The 15,349-nt window shown below is 38.2% G+C and overlaps 1 protein-coding gene across 1 annotated transcript in view; it reads right to left on the bottom strand.

The window, feature by feature from the left end:
• The window catches only part of LOC106138984 (nephrin), a 200,258-nt gene that overhangs the window by 40,125 nt on the left and 144,784 nt on the right, over positions 1-15,349 (bottom strand). The window contains exons 8-10 of the mRNA XM_060951941.1: positions 12,459-12,595; positions 1,012-1,179; positions 19-150 (exon numbers count right to left, since the gene is read on the bottom strand). Of these exons, the coding sequence (XP_060807924.1) occupies positions 19-150; positions 1,012-1,179; positions 12,459-12,595 (437 nt within the window). The remainder of the gene's footprint in view (positions 1-18; positions 151-1,011; positions 1,180-12,458; positions 12,596-15,349) is intronic.

The following is a 15,349-nucleotide window of genomic DNA, read 5'->3' as shown; positions in this document are numbered from 1 at the left end:
AAACAAGTAGTTACTCACACAGAACATTGATAGTATGCGAAGCGACTACATTCTCAGTCAGCTGAGCGTTGATTCCGTGACAGACTACAGTGACAGCCCTCCTATTCGGCTCCACCGTTACTGTTATATTAGATGTCGTAATCCATCCACCTGTAAATGAAAATTAAAAATAAGTCTAAACATGGCTGAACGTGGCCCATCATGAAAAGACTGTTCGCTCTGTCTGCCCCGTAAGGGATATAGACGTGATTTTGTGAATGAATGAATGAATAGCTGAAAATATACGTGTCTTGATCAAAAATTTAAAATATGTCTAATGATAGCTGAACGTGGCCCATCAGTCTTTTCAAGACTGTTCGGTCAGTCTGTCCCGTAAGGGATATAGACTGAATGAATGAAATGAATGAATGAATAGCTGAAAATATACGTGTCTTGATCAAATTAAGGACCAGGACGTCCTCAGCAAAAGGTCGGGTCAATTTTCGATACTAACACTTGGAAAAAGTTAATTTAAATATTCTTCATGCTAACTGCCTTCTAGCGTCTTTCTTTCTTATGGCAAAAAGTCAGGTCATGAGTACCCGAGACCGCCGAGCTTGCATGAAGAGAGTTACGAATGTGGATGAAGCGAAGGAAGTATGCAGAGATCGTGGCAAGTGGAAAGATGTAGTCTCTGCCTACCCCTCCGGGAAAAGGCGTGATTTTATGTATGTATGTATAGCTGAAAGTGTTGTTAATTTAACATACTATAATTCATTCATTCATTTATATAATCACGTCTATATCCCTTGCGGGGTAGACAGAGCAGTCTTGAAAGACTGATAGCCTACGTTCAGCTTAATGATAGAAATGTGTTTGAAATAGTGAAAGGTTGTAAATTAAAATTAAAAGGTTGTTATTAATCTCAATTCTATCATTAAGCCGAACAGCTGAACGTGGCCTATCCGTCTTTCAAGACTGGCTCTGTCTACCCCGCGAGGGATATAGACGTGAGTATATGTATGCATTAACCTTCAGGTGAAATAGCCGTCTTCTCAGTGGTCTCTTTATGATGTTTCCCTGACACCAGCCATTTGACCTCGGCCGCTGGGTTGGAGGGGGCGGTACTGCAGGTCAGAGGCACTGGGTCACCGACTCTAGCTTCAGTAGGCCCTGATATGGTCACGTGGGAAGGTGCGACTGGAACAAAAGAAAGAATCATTATTATATAGCTGAGTGCCGTGTGGTTTTAGGCACTTAAGAATAGTATCAGTCCCATGTGATGTTGTAAAAAGCGACTAAGGGAAGATAAACTTGGGATTCTTCTTTCAGGCGATGGGCTAGCAAACTGTCACTATTTGAATCTTAATTTAAACAGCTGAACTTGGCCTTTTTAGTGTTTTCAAGGCTCTGTCTACCCTGTAAGGGCTACAGACGTGATTATATGTATGTATACAAAAAGGGACAATAAACCCGTACGAAGGTAATAACACTCCGTTTTTCTGCGGTAGATTAAAATTTATCTATCTGAAATTTTAGGTATTATATTCTTAAAATTTCAGATAGTCTGAATTTAAGTAATTCCTAGAATTTCAGTCATTTCAGTCAAACGAACAAAGCGTCAATATCTAATTAATTCAATGTAAAAACATAATGGTTACCAAAATTTGAATTTAAGTCAAATCTAATATAAGTAAAGTAATTTACATAGACATCTGGTTTTAGATGGACTGGCCAAAGAAAGGTGCCTTGTGGTTCTGTGCTTTAGCATAGGACCACTCCATCTCTTTTCCATGGATGTCGTAAAAGGCGACTAAGGGATAGGCTTACAAACTTGGTCTTCTTTTTTAGGGCGATGGGCTAGCAACCTGTCACTATTTGAATCTCAATTCTATCATAAAGCCAAATAGCTGAACGTGGCCATTCAGTTTTTTCAAGACTGTTGGCTCTGTTTACCCCGCAAGGGAGATAGACGTGACCGTATGTGACGTATGTATGTTGGATCAGGTTAAATGCTGCATTAGATAATGTGCCTATTTCTTTAGTCACCTTTTACCATATCAATGAGAATAGGATGGAGTGGTCATATTATTTAGTGCTAAAAACGACACTGTACAAATTATTATAAAATATTGTAAATTAATATTGTTTCATTAAAACAATATTTTGCGTTATTTTTCTTGAGATGAAAGATAGTGCTCTTAAAGTAATAAATAATTTGGATTAAACTGATCTTGTTTGTAAATTATTTTGGAACAACAAGGGTGTCTGAAAGGCGAATAACAATGATGTAAATAAGACTAGGTCTATATTAGACCTAGGTCTAATTTAGTCTATAAGCAGTTCGGTAATTAATGATACTCGTAAGTACTATAAGTCTCTTATATTTTTTTGTGGATCAAATTTTATCAAGGGTACTTTGAACTGATTAGATTGCTTAAGAAAAGGATTGATGAAAGTGGATGATAGAAAAAATGGAACGAGTTTAATGGAAAATGTAATGTCTGCCTACCAGTTCGGGAAAAACGCGTAAACTTTTGTTATATTAGTTGTCTGTCAAATATTCTAAAAAAAACTTTTTCCCTATTTATTTATTTATTCAATACAACAAACAAGCTTAATCTATACTAATATTATAAAGCTCAAGAGTTTGTTTGTTTGAACGCGCTAATCTCAGGAACTACCGGTTCGAATTGAAAAATTATTTTTGCGTTGAATAGACCATTTATCAAGGAAGGCTTATAGGCTATATAACATCACGCTGCAACTATAAGGAGCAAAGAAATAATGGAAAATTTGAAAAAAAAAAGAACGGGGAAAATTATTCATCTTTGAGGGCTTTGAGGTCCCGCTACATTTCCTGACCTGTCAAAATACGTCGACAAAAACGCCACGGCAACAATATTTTCCTGTTACATTTAAAGGTGTGATGAAATATAATATAAAAAAAAATACACACGAACAAGTCCAAAGTTAAGCCGTCTCAATCCATCGGCAAACTTTGACATTTATAACGGAAAGTTTTTAATTCTTAAACTGTATTGACGCGCTCGGAGTTTGGACGTTTCGTGGAAAGTTCGTTTTACCGTTATCGCCTGCGACATATACTTCGCGATTCATTGGCTTGTTATTTTTTTTTCTTTTTACTTTTTATTTTATTGGAAATACGATAAAATGAATTGATGGCTTTCTTCTGTAACTGATGCTTCGAAAGAGTAATGAAGCTTTATATTTTATGACTAGCTGCGCCCGCGACTTCGTCCGCGTGAAATAGTTATTTTGGGCATAATTGAAGCCCTCAAGGTAGAATAGTTTTCCCCGTTTTTTTTACATTTTTCATTATTTTTTTGCACCTTATAGTTGCAGCGTGGTGTAATATATAGCCTAAAGTCTTCCTCGATAAATGGTCTATTCAACGCAAAAAGAATTTTTCAATTCGAACCAGTAGTTCCTGAGATTAGCGCGTTCAAACAAACAAACAAACTCTTCAGCTTTATAATATTAGTATAGATATAAAATTTGACGCTATTCAACAAACCGAACTAGGTCAAAAGTATCCAGTACAGTTCGAAAACAAAATAAAATGTACACCTCAAATTTGCCTTCTAAGTTTTAAAACAAATAAATCGATGAACGTGAAACAACTAGACATTCCACCAAAACTTCCAAGTAAAAGTTTCGCTGCCGCATCGCCAATGGATTTCCATCCGTTTCACAGACATAAAAATATTTCTAGATAGAGCATAGTCATAGATATTTTTTAAAACTTTTTAGAGGTTTGAATAAATTGTAAAAGTCAGTAACATTCCGGTAATATTTAGCTTAACATATAAAAAGTTATAAAATTGAATAATTTTACTCAACATACATACATACAGTCACGTCTATATCCCTTGTGGGGTAGACAGGGTTAACAGTGTTATTAAAGACGGAGAGGCCACGTTCAGCTGTTTGTCTTAATGATATAATCGACATTCAAATAGTCACAAGCTTACTTCAATTTTAACATTCAGCCAGACAGATGGCCGTGGCCTTCCGGTCTCTGCAAAACTGTTGACTCTGTCTACTCCATAAGGGATTTAGACGCGACTATATGTATGTATTTTACATACTTAACGCCTAGATTATATTTAATTCAAAAAGTGAAAAAAACATGTCCATCAAATTGTCACTGCCTGTAATGTGGTTATTATTAAACCTACATAATAGTGCGGATGATTTCCAACTTACTCATCAAATACAAAAGAAATTACATAAAATTGTTTCGTACAGAAATATCAAGGAATTCAAAAGTTCAAAATATTTTTATTAAACACGTTGTAAAAAAAAAAATCCTTCTTTCTATTAACATAAAATTATTGTATAGTACTTGTATAATAGTGTATTTTGATATAAGTAGAACCCACCCGGGAAAAAAAGTTTGATTTTATGTGTGTATGTTTAAAGAAGTAGTGATAGGCTATAGTTTTAACCGTCATCCCACAAAAAAAGATCAGACACGTCAAACTATTGGGTGCTATTGCGGTATCTATATCGGTCTATGTCATCGATTCGTATATTTGAATTCCAACTTTGTAAAATGGTGTCGCTGCCACTCAGTCGGATTGGCCGTTTATGTAGGTGTCTGGTAATTTATTAATCATTCAGATGGTCGAATGGCTTTCGTGAGATTGGTATTGTCTGCGCAATTACGTCATTTTAAAAAAGTCATCTTTTTCTTGAAACTCGACAATGTCATATTTTTTACTAAAATAAAACATAAAAATACTATTTTCCCGAGGTCCCGGGTTCGAATCCAGGCCAGGGCATGACGAGAAAAGAACTTTTTCTGATTGGCCTGGGTTTTGGATGTTTATTTATCTATTTAAGTATTTATTATAAAATATAGTATCGTTGAGTTAGTATCTCGTAACACAAGTCTCGAACTTACTACGAGGTTAACTCAATCTATGTAATTTGTCCCGTATATATATATATATATATATGTATTTATCATAATAAACATGGATACACACATAATTATTAATCACGACTTTATCCATTGAGGGTTAGACAGAGCCAACAGAAAAGACTGAACGCGTTCAGCTAAATGTCTCAATGATGGAATTGAGATTCAAATAATGACAGGTCGCTAGCCCATCGTCTAAAAGAAGAATTCCAAGGTTATAAGCCCAGTCTCTTAATTATACAAACGTGATATATCAAAAAGATGAATTCAATAGATAACCAAAAGTGACAAGGTAACAAACAAACAAACAAAATTACTTCCGCATTTTTAAAATAAATTGAAAATATTCGCGAATAAAAACGCGGGTAACAGTTAGTCATACATATATTTGGGACAAATTCCTAATTGAAGTCTTTGAGATGTCTAGTACAGAGATTGGCCCAGGATCAGTGAATTGGAAGGGCTTTGTATCAAGCAATCAGCCCTTTTTAAGGTCCCGTACGAGACATATATATATATATATATAGGTACATACAAACACGTTTTCATCCCTTACGGGACAGACAATGTGAATAGTCTCGAAAAAACTGAGTGGCCACGTTCATCTGAATAATACACACCCAAATCACATAGATACATACATACATATTAATAATCACGTCTATATCCCTTGCGGGGTAGACAGAGCCAACAGTCTTGTTAAGACTGACAGGCCACGTTCAGCTATTTGGCTTAATGATAGAATTGAGATTCAAATAGTGATAGGTTGCCAGCCAATCGCCTACAAGAAGAATCTCGGGTTTATATGCCTATCCCTTACTCGCCATTTACGACAGCCATGGGAAAGAGATGGGGTGGTCCTATTATTTTTCCTATTGGTGCCAAGAACCACACGACACGATACGTTCGTATTCTAATCTATTATATTTATTTACCCAGGGAATTCCGTTAAAAAAATCCGTTTCGGCTGAGAGCCCACGCCGATGGGAGGGTGCCCTATCTTACCCTGACTTGGTAAATAAACAATGAGACGCGGACCGCTGCGTCGATAATGTGTGGTACAAGTCACAAGATTAGTAACATACATACATAAAATCACGCCTCTTTCCCGGAGGGGTAGGCAGAGACTACCTCTTTCAACTTGGCACGATCTCTGCATATTTCCTTCGCTTCATCCACATAAGTAACAGTTGAAGATAGATTGGATTTAAAAAAATATATATATTTCACTAGCTGTGCCCGCGACTTTGTCCGCGTGGAATAGTGACTTTGGGCATCATTGAAGCCCTCAAGGATGATATTTTCCCCGTATTTTTCATATATTTCATTATTTCTTTTCTCCTTATAGTTGCAGCATGATGTTAATATAGATTAGCGCGTTCAAACAAACAATCAAACTCTTGATCATTATAATATTAGTATAGATTTATTTAGTGGGGAACCACACGGCAACAACAGAGAAAAGAATAGGACTGTCGTAAAAGGCGACTTAGGGATATAAACTTGGGATTCTCTATTAGGCGATGGGCTTGCAACCTGTCACTATTTGAATCTCAATTCTATCATTAAGCCAAATAGCTGAACGTGGCCATTCAGGCGTATGTATGTATGTTTAATTCATATTATTTTGGAAATGGGTTTAAATCCACGCCGTCATCTTTTCACTTAAACCACAATCTTAACGTAGAACTGTGCTTTTTGGGTGTCCCTTTGAAAGATACTCTTGTCAAAGACAGGTTCAAAGAGTAAGTTGTTTGGCAAAATACTGTGTTTATGCGAGTTAGAGTAACATATCATTACTACATCCAGGAATATTCGTATGTTTATTAAACGGTTTTATTTAGCTCACCCCGTTTTATAAGAACTAGCTGTGCCGGCAAACGTTGCTTTGCCATATAAATAATTTTAGAGTAATTTCTAGTTAAAAAAAAAAGTTAAGGTTGGTCAATCACTTAGGGGTATGAAAAACAGATGTTGGCCGATTCTCGGAACTAATCAATACACTCACAAAATTTCATGAGAATCGGTCGAGCCGTTTCTCGGAGGAGTACGGGAACGAACATTGTGACACGAGAATTTTATAGAATGTTGCTAAATTAACAAAATGCTAATTAAAATTATTACTACACTGTTGACAGATGTCAAATTTTTTTATGGCGCGAAAACATTCGAGCGGTTTAGCCAATTAGAGCGCGCAATTTGAAACCGGTAACTGAACTGTCAGCAATTGTACTATTTAGAGCGAGATAGCAAGAGCCATTTAGATTTTGGATTACAACTTTAATATGCTTGAAATAAAGTCGTTATTTAATTAGGTTCATTATTTTATTTCACATGTTCATAGTCGCCATTTTTTTTTCTACGCATCTCTTCGTTCCACGTTGTAGCATGTTACAGGACAGTTTCAGTTCTACGTTTGGCAGGAATTTCTGGTTTTTTACCTAGTTAAATGGTACTAACTGTTGTGATTATTATTGGTGCATGTCATTTATTTGTGGGTATTGAATAAACAAATTGGTCTTGGTTCAACCTGCCTTTCAATTACGACATGGTGTCAGGTGTCGTCTAAAATAATTAATTTTCGGTATAAAAAGTCGACTTTAAGCTAAAATTAAGTGTTCGTACGTAGAAAAAGTGATAGTGTTTTATTATTACTATGGAACACGCGCGTCCGCCATCGGAATTATGCCTAGAGGGCGGGCCGGCAAACCGCGCTGACGCGTGGCGAAAATGGTACAAGCAGTTTTTGGTGTTCCTGAAGGCCTCGGGAGTCTATAAAGAACCGACAGATGTACAAGCCAGTCTCCTCATTAACCTGATAGGCTCAGAAGGTTACGACGTATATACTACGTTTAAATTCGAAAAGGAGACTGATCGGGAGAATTTCGACAAGTTGGTCAGCAAATTTAATGAGCATTTCGGTACGAAACAAAATACTACCATGGCTCGTTTCAAATTTTTTACAAGAAATCAAGAAAATGGTGAATCTGTCGATGAGTACGTCACAGCATTGAAAATACTTTCGCAGCATTGTGAATTCGAGCATCTCGAAGAAGGTCTGATACGCGATCGTGTTGTTTGCGGGGTCACCGATGGAAAAATACGTGATCGATTACTGAGAGCTGAGGATCTGACCCTCGCACGAGCTGTGAAGATTTGTCAAGCTAGTGAGATGTCTACAGAGGAAAAACGGCAGATAGAAGGAACCAAGGCGGTAACCGACGGGGGCGCGTCGTCGGCAGCCGTGGACGTGGTGTACGGCGGCGCAGGCGGACCGTCGCGAGCGGCGCGTGGCGGCTGGGGCCGGCCGCGGCCGCGGGGCCAGCTCCGTGCGGCCGGCGCTCGGGGAGCGGCCACTGCAGGCGGCCGACGCGGGGCAGCTTCTAGGAGTGCGTGTCGGGCTTGCATGAAGGATCAGTGTGACGGAGACTATAAGTGTGCGGCTAGAAATGCTCAATGTTTTTGGTGCAGTGAACGGGGACATTTTAAAAGTGCATGTCCTAAGTTAAAGAGCAGAGTATACCAAATTGAGGAAGAGTTATCAACTGACGATTCAGATTTGTACTACGTCTCCACGGTCGACAATTTCGGTGACGGTATGGACAGCCACAAATGGTATGAGACTTTATTTTTATATGGTAGTGATTTAAAAGAAAGATTTAAGCTAGATACTGGTTCGGATTTAAATGTAATGTCCTTGAAAACATATTGTAAATTGGGTTTGAACTTATCAGAGTTAACATCAGATAATACGAGAGCTTTATCGTTTTGTGGCAATTTTATTCCTATTGTTGGATCATGTTACATCAATTGGTTTTATAAAAATAAAGTGTATAAATTACGTTTCATAATTTCTGAACACGACTGTCAAAATGTGCTGGGCAAATTTTCTTGTGAACAACTAGGCTTAATAAAACGTTTATATTCAATAGATATTAACCAGTATGATGATATTTTCAAAGGTTTGGGAAAGTTGCCTGGCAAATACAAAATAGTAACAATTCCGGGCGCGCAGCCGTCAGTCTGTCCCGTTAGAAAAATACCCGTGGGCGTACGAGATAAGTTACGAATCGAATTAGATCGAATGGAAAATCTAGGCGTTATTAGAAGAGTGACGCACCCGACCCCGTGGGTGAATGCAATCGTAGTGGCGGCGAAAAAAGATGGCAGCATTCGAGTGTGCCTCGACCCGCGGCCGCTTAATAGGGCCGTGCGACGCGCACACTACCCGTTGCCGACGCTCACTGATATCGCGACTAAATTAGAAGGAGCTAGGTATTTTAGTAAATTAGACGCTCGATCTGGATTTTGGATGGTTCAGTTAGATGATGATAGCGCTGATTTATGTACGTTTGGAACACCATATGGCAGATACCAGTATCTACGTTTACCTTATGGTATAAACTGTGCATCTGAAGTTTTTCATCAAAAAATACGTCAAATATTAGAGGGCTTAGAGGGCGTAGATTCATTTGTTGATGATGTCATAGTTTGGGGGTCTTCAATTTCAGAACATGACGAGAGGCTTAAGCTTTTATTAAATAGGGCACGTGATGCTGGTATTAAATTTAATAAAGAAAAATGTGAATTTTGTGTTCAAACGGTAACTTACCTTGGACATACCTTTAGCTCCAAAGGTATGCAAATAGATGAAAGTAAACTTAAGGCAATTCGTGACATGCCGAATCCGCAAGACAGGAGTTCATTAGAGCGTTTTTTGGGCATGGTAAATTATTTATCAAAATTTATACCACATTATTCAGAGATAGCGGCTCCTCTACGTATCCTTTTGAAAAAAGACTCTGTATGGAATTGGGACGAAGTACATGAAGCGACCGTGCGGCGTTTAAAAGAGTCAGTGTGCGCCGCGCCTGTACTGGCTTTGTATTCTGCGCGCGAGCCGGTGCTGTTATCAGTAGACGCGAGCTCTCGCGCGCTCGGCGCAGTGCTCATGCAGGGCGGCCGGCCGGTCGAGTATGCGTCATCCACACTCACCGACACGCAATGCAGGTATGCTCAAATTGAAAAAGAGCTGTTGGCGATCGTGTTTGCGCTCGAACGATTTCACCAATATGTTTATGGCCGTAAAGATGTCACAGTGGAGACGGATCACAAGCCATTGGAAACGCTATTTCATAAGGCGTTGGATTCCGTTCCAGCCAGACTGCAGCGCATGATGTTACGTATACAGGGATACGATTTCAAGGTTACGTATAAACCTGGAAAATATATGTTCGTTGCAGACACCCTTTCGAGGGCACCTTTACCTGAACAGTTACAACAAAAAGTAAGTGATGAAATTTCGGAGCAATCATGTTTTCTTATAGAAAATGTTAGGTTTAGTGACAGTAAATTGAGTATGATAAAGGAGCATACAATGAAAGATGAAGAATGTCAGTTAATTATAAGATATATAAAAAATGGCTGGCCAAATTATAAGTATGAAGTGGATGAAAGAGTAAAAGAGCAGTGGTCGTATAAGGAAAGTTTTGAATATGTCGATGGTATAATATTTAAAGATAATTTGGTTTATATTCCATTTAAGTTAAGGTACGAAATGGTAAAGCGAGTTCACGATGGGCATATGGGTATAGATAGATGCAAACGGCATGCGCGGGATGTGATGTTCTGGCCAGGGATGTCTCGAGACATCGAGAGTGCAGTACGCCGCTGTGCGACGTGCGCCGAGAGGGTGGCGCGGCCCGCGCGGGAACCGCTCTTGCCACATCCTATCCCGAGCCTGCCGTGGGCTAAAATAGGCTCGGACATATTTCAGAACGGTAACAAGTATTTTTTAATCTTAGTCGACTATTTTTCGAATTATATCGAAGTTTGTCCACTGCTGAACATTACTAGCAAGACAGTCATAACAGCGATGAAGGATCAATTTGCAAGGCACGGCATCCCACAGGAACTGATAACTGATAATGGGCCAGCGTATGCCTCGAAGGAATTTGCTACATTTAGTAAGCAATGGGGGTTCAAACATGTTACGAGTTCGCCGAAATATCCGGTATCAAATGGACGAAGTGAGAAGGCAGTACACATAGTTAAAAATATGTTAACCAAATCTTTGTCATCTGGTTCTGATTTCTATTTAGGGTTGCTAAACCTTAGAACAACTCCCAGGGATGGAATTAGCTCACCATCTCAGTTACTTATGGGACGCAGGCTTAATTCCAGGCTCCCATCTCACGACTGTAAACTGCAACCCAGCCGTGACAACCGTGACGATTATAAGGCTATCACAAGCAAGCAAGCCCGCGACAAACAGCACTATGATAAACGAGCACGAGCGTTGCCGGAGCTGCGGGCTGGGCAACGTGTGGTGATGGTGGACGCCGGAGACAGGAAGCACGCGCGCGTCCAGGCGCGGGCGCCACAACCACGCTCCTACTTCGTAATAGACTCAACAGGAAAGCGGTACAGAAGAAATAGACGCCATTTAATTAATGTGGAGGCAGCTCTTTCTTCTCCATCCCAATATACGCCCGAGGAGCAAGAACATTACGAGGAAGAGGATTGGTCCATGGCCGAAAGTGAGGACAACGCAGATGATCCTACGTTTGTTTTAACCAGCGGGGATGGGTCGCGTCTCTCTGAGGACTCCCGGGGTGATATTTTGAAAGGCCGGTTAGATCGCGCGCGCAGACCGGCGGCTGAGGCGGCCCGCACTATTATTGCCAAACTAAATAGGGAAAAATAAATCATAATGCAATCTGAGCTTAAAATTAGAATTGTATAAAATTGGTATAAAAGATTGTACTATGTTACTTCACCCAAGCTGTTATTGTTAATTGTCCGACTTCATAAAATTAAATGTATGTAAGTATTTTTATTTTTGTATGTATGTTCACCAATTTTCTTAGTCATTTTTTTTTCCAAATTTTCGATTAATATATTTTTGTTTAAAAGGGCTTATATATATCAGCGGTGATCCCATAAAAATTACAATGATAAGATTAGCCTTTATAAAAAACTGTAAAAATATACATTAATCTAGATATATAATATATATATATTAAGGTATGTAGTATTGAAGTCGGTTATATGTTTATTTTTCTTGTTTTTTTTTTCTCTATGTATATTATTGTTTAAGTTGCTGACTCATAACATAACAAATTATTTTAATTTTTTTTTTCTGTTAATTTTTTTTGTGAGGGAAAGATGTTGTGATTATTATTGGTGCATGTCATTTATTTGTGGGTATTGAATAAACAAATTGGTCTTGGTTCAACCTGCCTTTCAATTACGACACTAACCTTTGCGTACAGCTAAACCCATCAATATGTATGTTTAGTGCCATGAGAATAGAATATTTCTCAGAGATGAAAGATATATTGTATTCTATTTAGTAGGTACTCTAACTTTCATTAACGTTGATCGAGTAGATTAATCATGAAGAGGCGGAAATAAAAAAAAGAATAAATAAAATATTCTTTTTATAAAAATAATTTCATTTTAATTTTAATTTTTTTCATTTTTATTTTTATAAGAATATTGAAGAATAGATTGTTATATAAATACTTACATAATACTGTAAGGTCGATCTCAGCCTTCAGAGTGTAGTTGATCATGACATTTTTGGCCTCGCATGTGTAACGGGCCTTATTGTCCGAGGCGTCCGCTTTGAAGGATAGGACGTTTTCTGACATACGCCCGCTCGTTCTGAAACAAAAGAAATATGTCATACGTAAGTATATAAAAACACGTCTTTATCCCTTACGGGGTAGACAAGAGCCTCGCAAAGACTAGAGGGTTCAGCAGTATGGCCTGATGATGGAATTGACATTCAAATAATGATAGGTTGTTAGCCCATCGTCTAATAGAATCGTAAGTTTATTAGATTTTACCTTAGTCGCCTTTTACGACAATTATAGGAAAGATAATGTTGTGTAAAGCACATTAGAACATTTATTTTGATAAGTCCACTGTTAACGTGATATCCGAAACCGCCGAGCTTGCATGAAAAGAGTTACGAATGTTGATGAAGCGAAGGAAGTATGCAAAGATCGTGGCAAGTGGAAAGAGGTAGTCTCTGCCTACCCCTCCGGGAAAGAGGCGTGATTTTATGTATGTATGTCGAATAGAATAGATTTGTATTCAAAATTGGGTACAAAGTATCTCTTATTGACGTCACATCACTTAAATCTAATTATTATAACTACATTGTTGATATCTCCCTTAACAAAGAACCTTCATTTACTGCATTAGGAATAAATCAACGTCACTTATGACACAAAAACTAATTCACTTTAACATCTTCAACATGCATACCTACAATTCCATTTTTACAAGCAAAAATTAACATTGAAATTCCGTACTACGTTTTTCACAGAATAAAATATTCCCTTTGAAACACGCCGAGCAGTTTCGGCTCAAAAATTCTAAACGCAAACACTGAATTTCGCGATCAAAATACTGGAATCCGAGGGAATTAAAGACGCAAAATTGGTCAAGCGCGTGACGAAATAAGCGCAAGGTTCTGTATCTTATGGTGCCGTGTGGTTCCCGGCACCAATACAAAAAAGTATAGGACCACTCCATCTTTTTCCCATGGATGTCGTAAAAGGCGACTAAGGGTAAATAGGATTACAAACTTGGGATTATTTTTTAGGCGATGGGCTAGCAACCTGTCACTAGTTGAATCTCAGTTCTATCGTTAAGCCAAATAGCTGAACGTGGCCATTCAGTCTTTTCAAGTCTTTTCTAGTCCATCGCCTAAAAGAGGAATACCAAGTTTATCACTTAGTAGCCTTTAACGACATCCATGTGAAACAGATGCGAGTGGTCCAATTCTTTTTTCTATTGCTGCCAGGAACCACACGGCAATAACATCGTCGTGAGTTTTTTTGTTATTTCACAACGAATCCCTAAATATATTTACGGATTCACGACGAGTAAGGGAAGGGGGACTAAAGGCAAACTTTGGAATCGGTAGATTGTTTTCAAGTTTCTCGAGATTTCGGATCGCGCCCTTTTTACCATCGGATTTTTTGATAAGCCATAAACAAACTTATTTTTTTTAATCTTCAACCTAAACGGAGAATTCCGTAAAAAAGGTCTTTTGAAAAAAAGAACTTTGTAAAAAGAGGACGGTAAGGATTTTGTAAAAAGTCAGGTCAAGAGTACCCTAAACAGACGAGCTTGCATGAATGTGGATGAAACGAAAGAAAATACATATAATCACGTCTAAATCCCTCGTGGGGTAGACAGAGCCAACAGTCTTGTAAAGACTGATAGGCCTCGTTCAGCTATTTGGCTTTAAGATAGAATTGAGATTCAAATAGTGACAGGTTGCTAGCCCATCGCCTAAAAGAATCCTAAGTTTATAAGCCTACCCCTTAGTCGCCTTTTACGACATCCATGGGAGAGAGATGGAGTGGTCCTATCGTTTTTCTATTGGTGCCGGGAACCACACGGCATTTAGAAACGAAAGAAGTAAGCAGAGATCGTGGCTAGTGGAAAGACGGGGTCTCTGTCTACCCCTCTGGGAGAGAAGCGTGATTTTATGAATATAAATGTGTGTTTTCCATTGGTTCATCGTGGGAAAACATGTTTTTTCCAGCATGGTCGATGACCACAAGGACAAAAATCCTTCATCCGTAAAAGTGTAAGATTACTTGGACTTGTGATGTTAGATAATACCTACGTCTCTTTCTTACATGCTTCTTTCTCTTTTATTCGTGTGAACTTAATAATTTACAGCTTTATAGAAATACAAATTTTTATTTATAAAAGCTTTTTATTTATTTATAAAAGCTTTTAATTTCCTAATTTGGTGTACAAGTAAGTCTTGTACGGTCAATAAACTAAGAGTTTTTCTTTTAGCTGATGGGCTAGCAACTCGTAAATTCCATCATTTCTTCTTCATCGTCTTTCCAAGACTGTTGGCACTGTCTACCCCGTAAAGAAAAGAGACGTGATTATATGTGCATTTATGTTAAAATGTCAATGTATGTACTTCACGTAACTAATATTTAACACTGAAAGCGATTATTTCAAAAAAAGGAGATATAAAACTTTGCTACACTAAAAAGCGCTTAACCCCTTTCTTCTACGGCTGTAAATATTATATCCCTTGTTGCACATTGAGCCAATAGTTGGGCCAGTATTATCTTCATTCTTCCTAATATTTGCCTCCATATTTATTTTGTACCATACTGAGGTGATTACTTCAGGCGATGGGCAAGCAACCTGTCACTATTTGAATCTCAATTCTATCATTAAGCTTAACAGCTGAACGTGGCCTGTCAGTCTGCAAAGACTGCTGGCTCTGTCTGTTGACTAAGATATTAGTAAAATTATATTAAAAATGTTTTAAATAGACATATTACTCATTGCAGTGTAGTTTGTACCGCCGCTTCTTCTACACATGAGCTTTGCAAACTGTAATAGTTATAATAAGATTTAAGTGATGTG

The sequence above is a fragment of the Amyelois transitella genome, chromosome 27, assembly GCF_032362555.1.
Source record: "Amyelois transitella isolate CPQ chromosome 27, ilAmyTran1.1, whole genome shotgun sequence".
In the NCBI taxonomy this organism is placed as follows: domain Eukaryota; kingdom Metazoa; phylum Arthropoda; class Insecta; order Lepidoptera; family Pyralidae; genus Amyelois; species Amyelois transitella.
The sequence above is the reverse complement of the archived record's forward strand: the minus strand, read 5'-3'. Positions and strand labels throughout refer to the sequence as shown.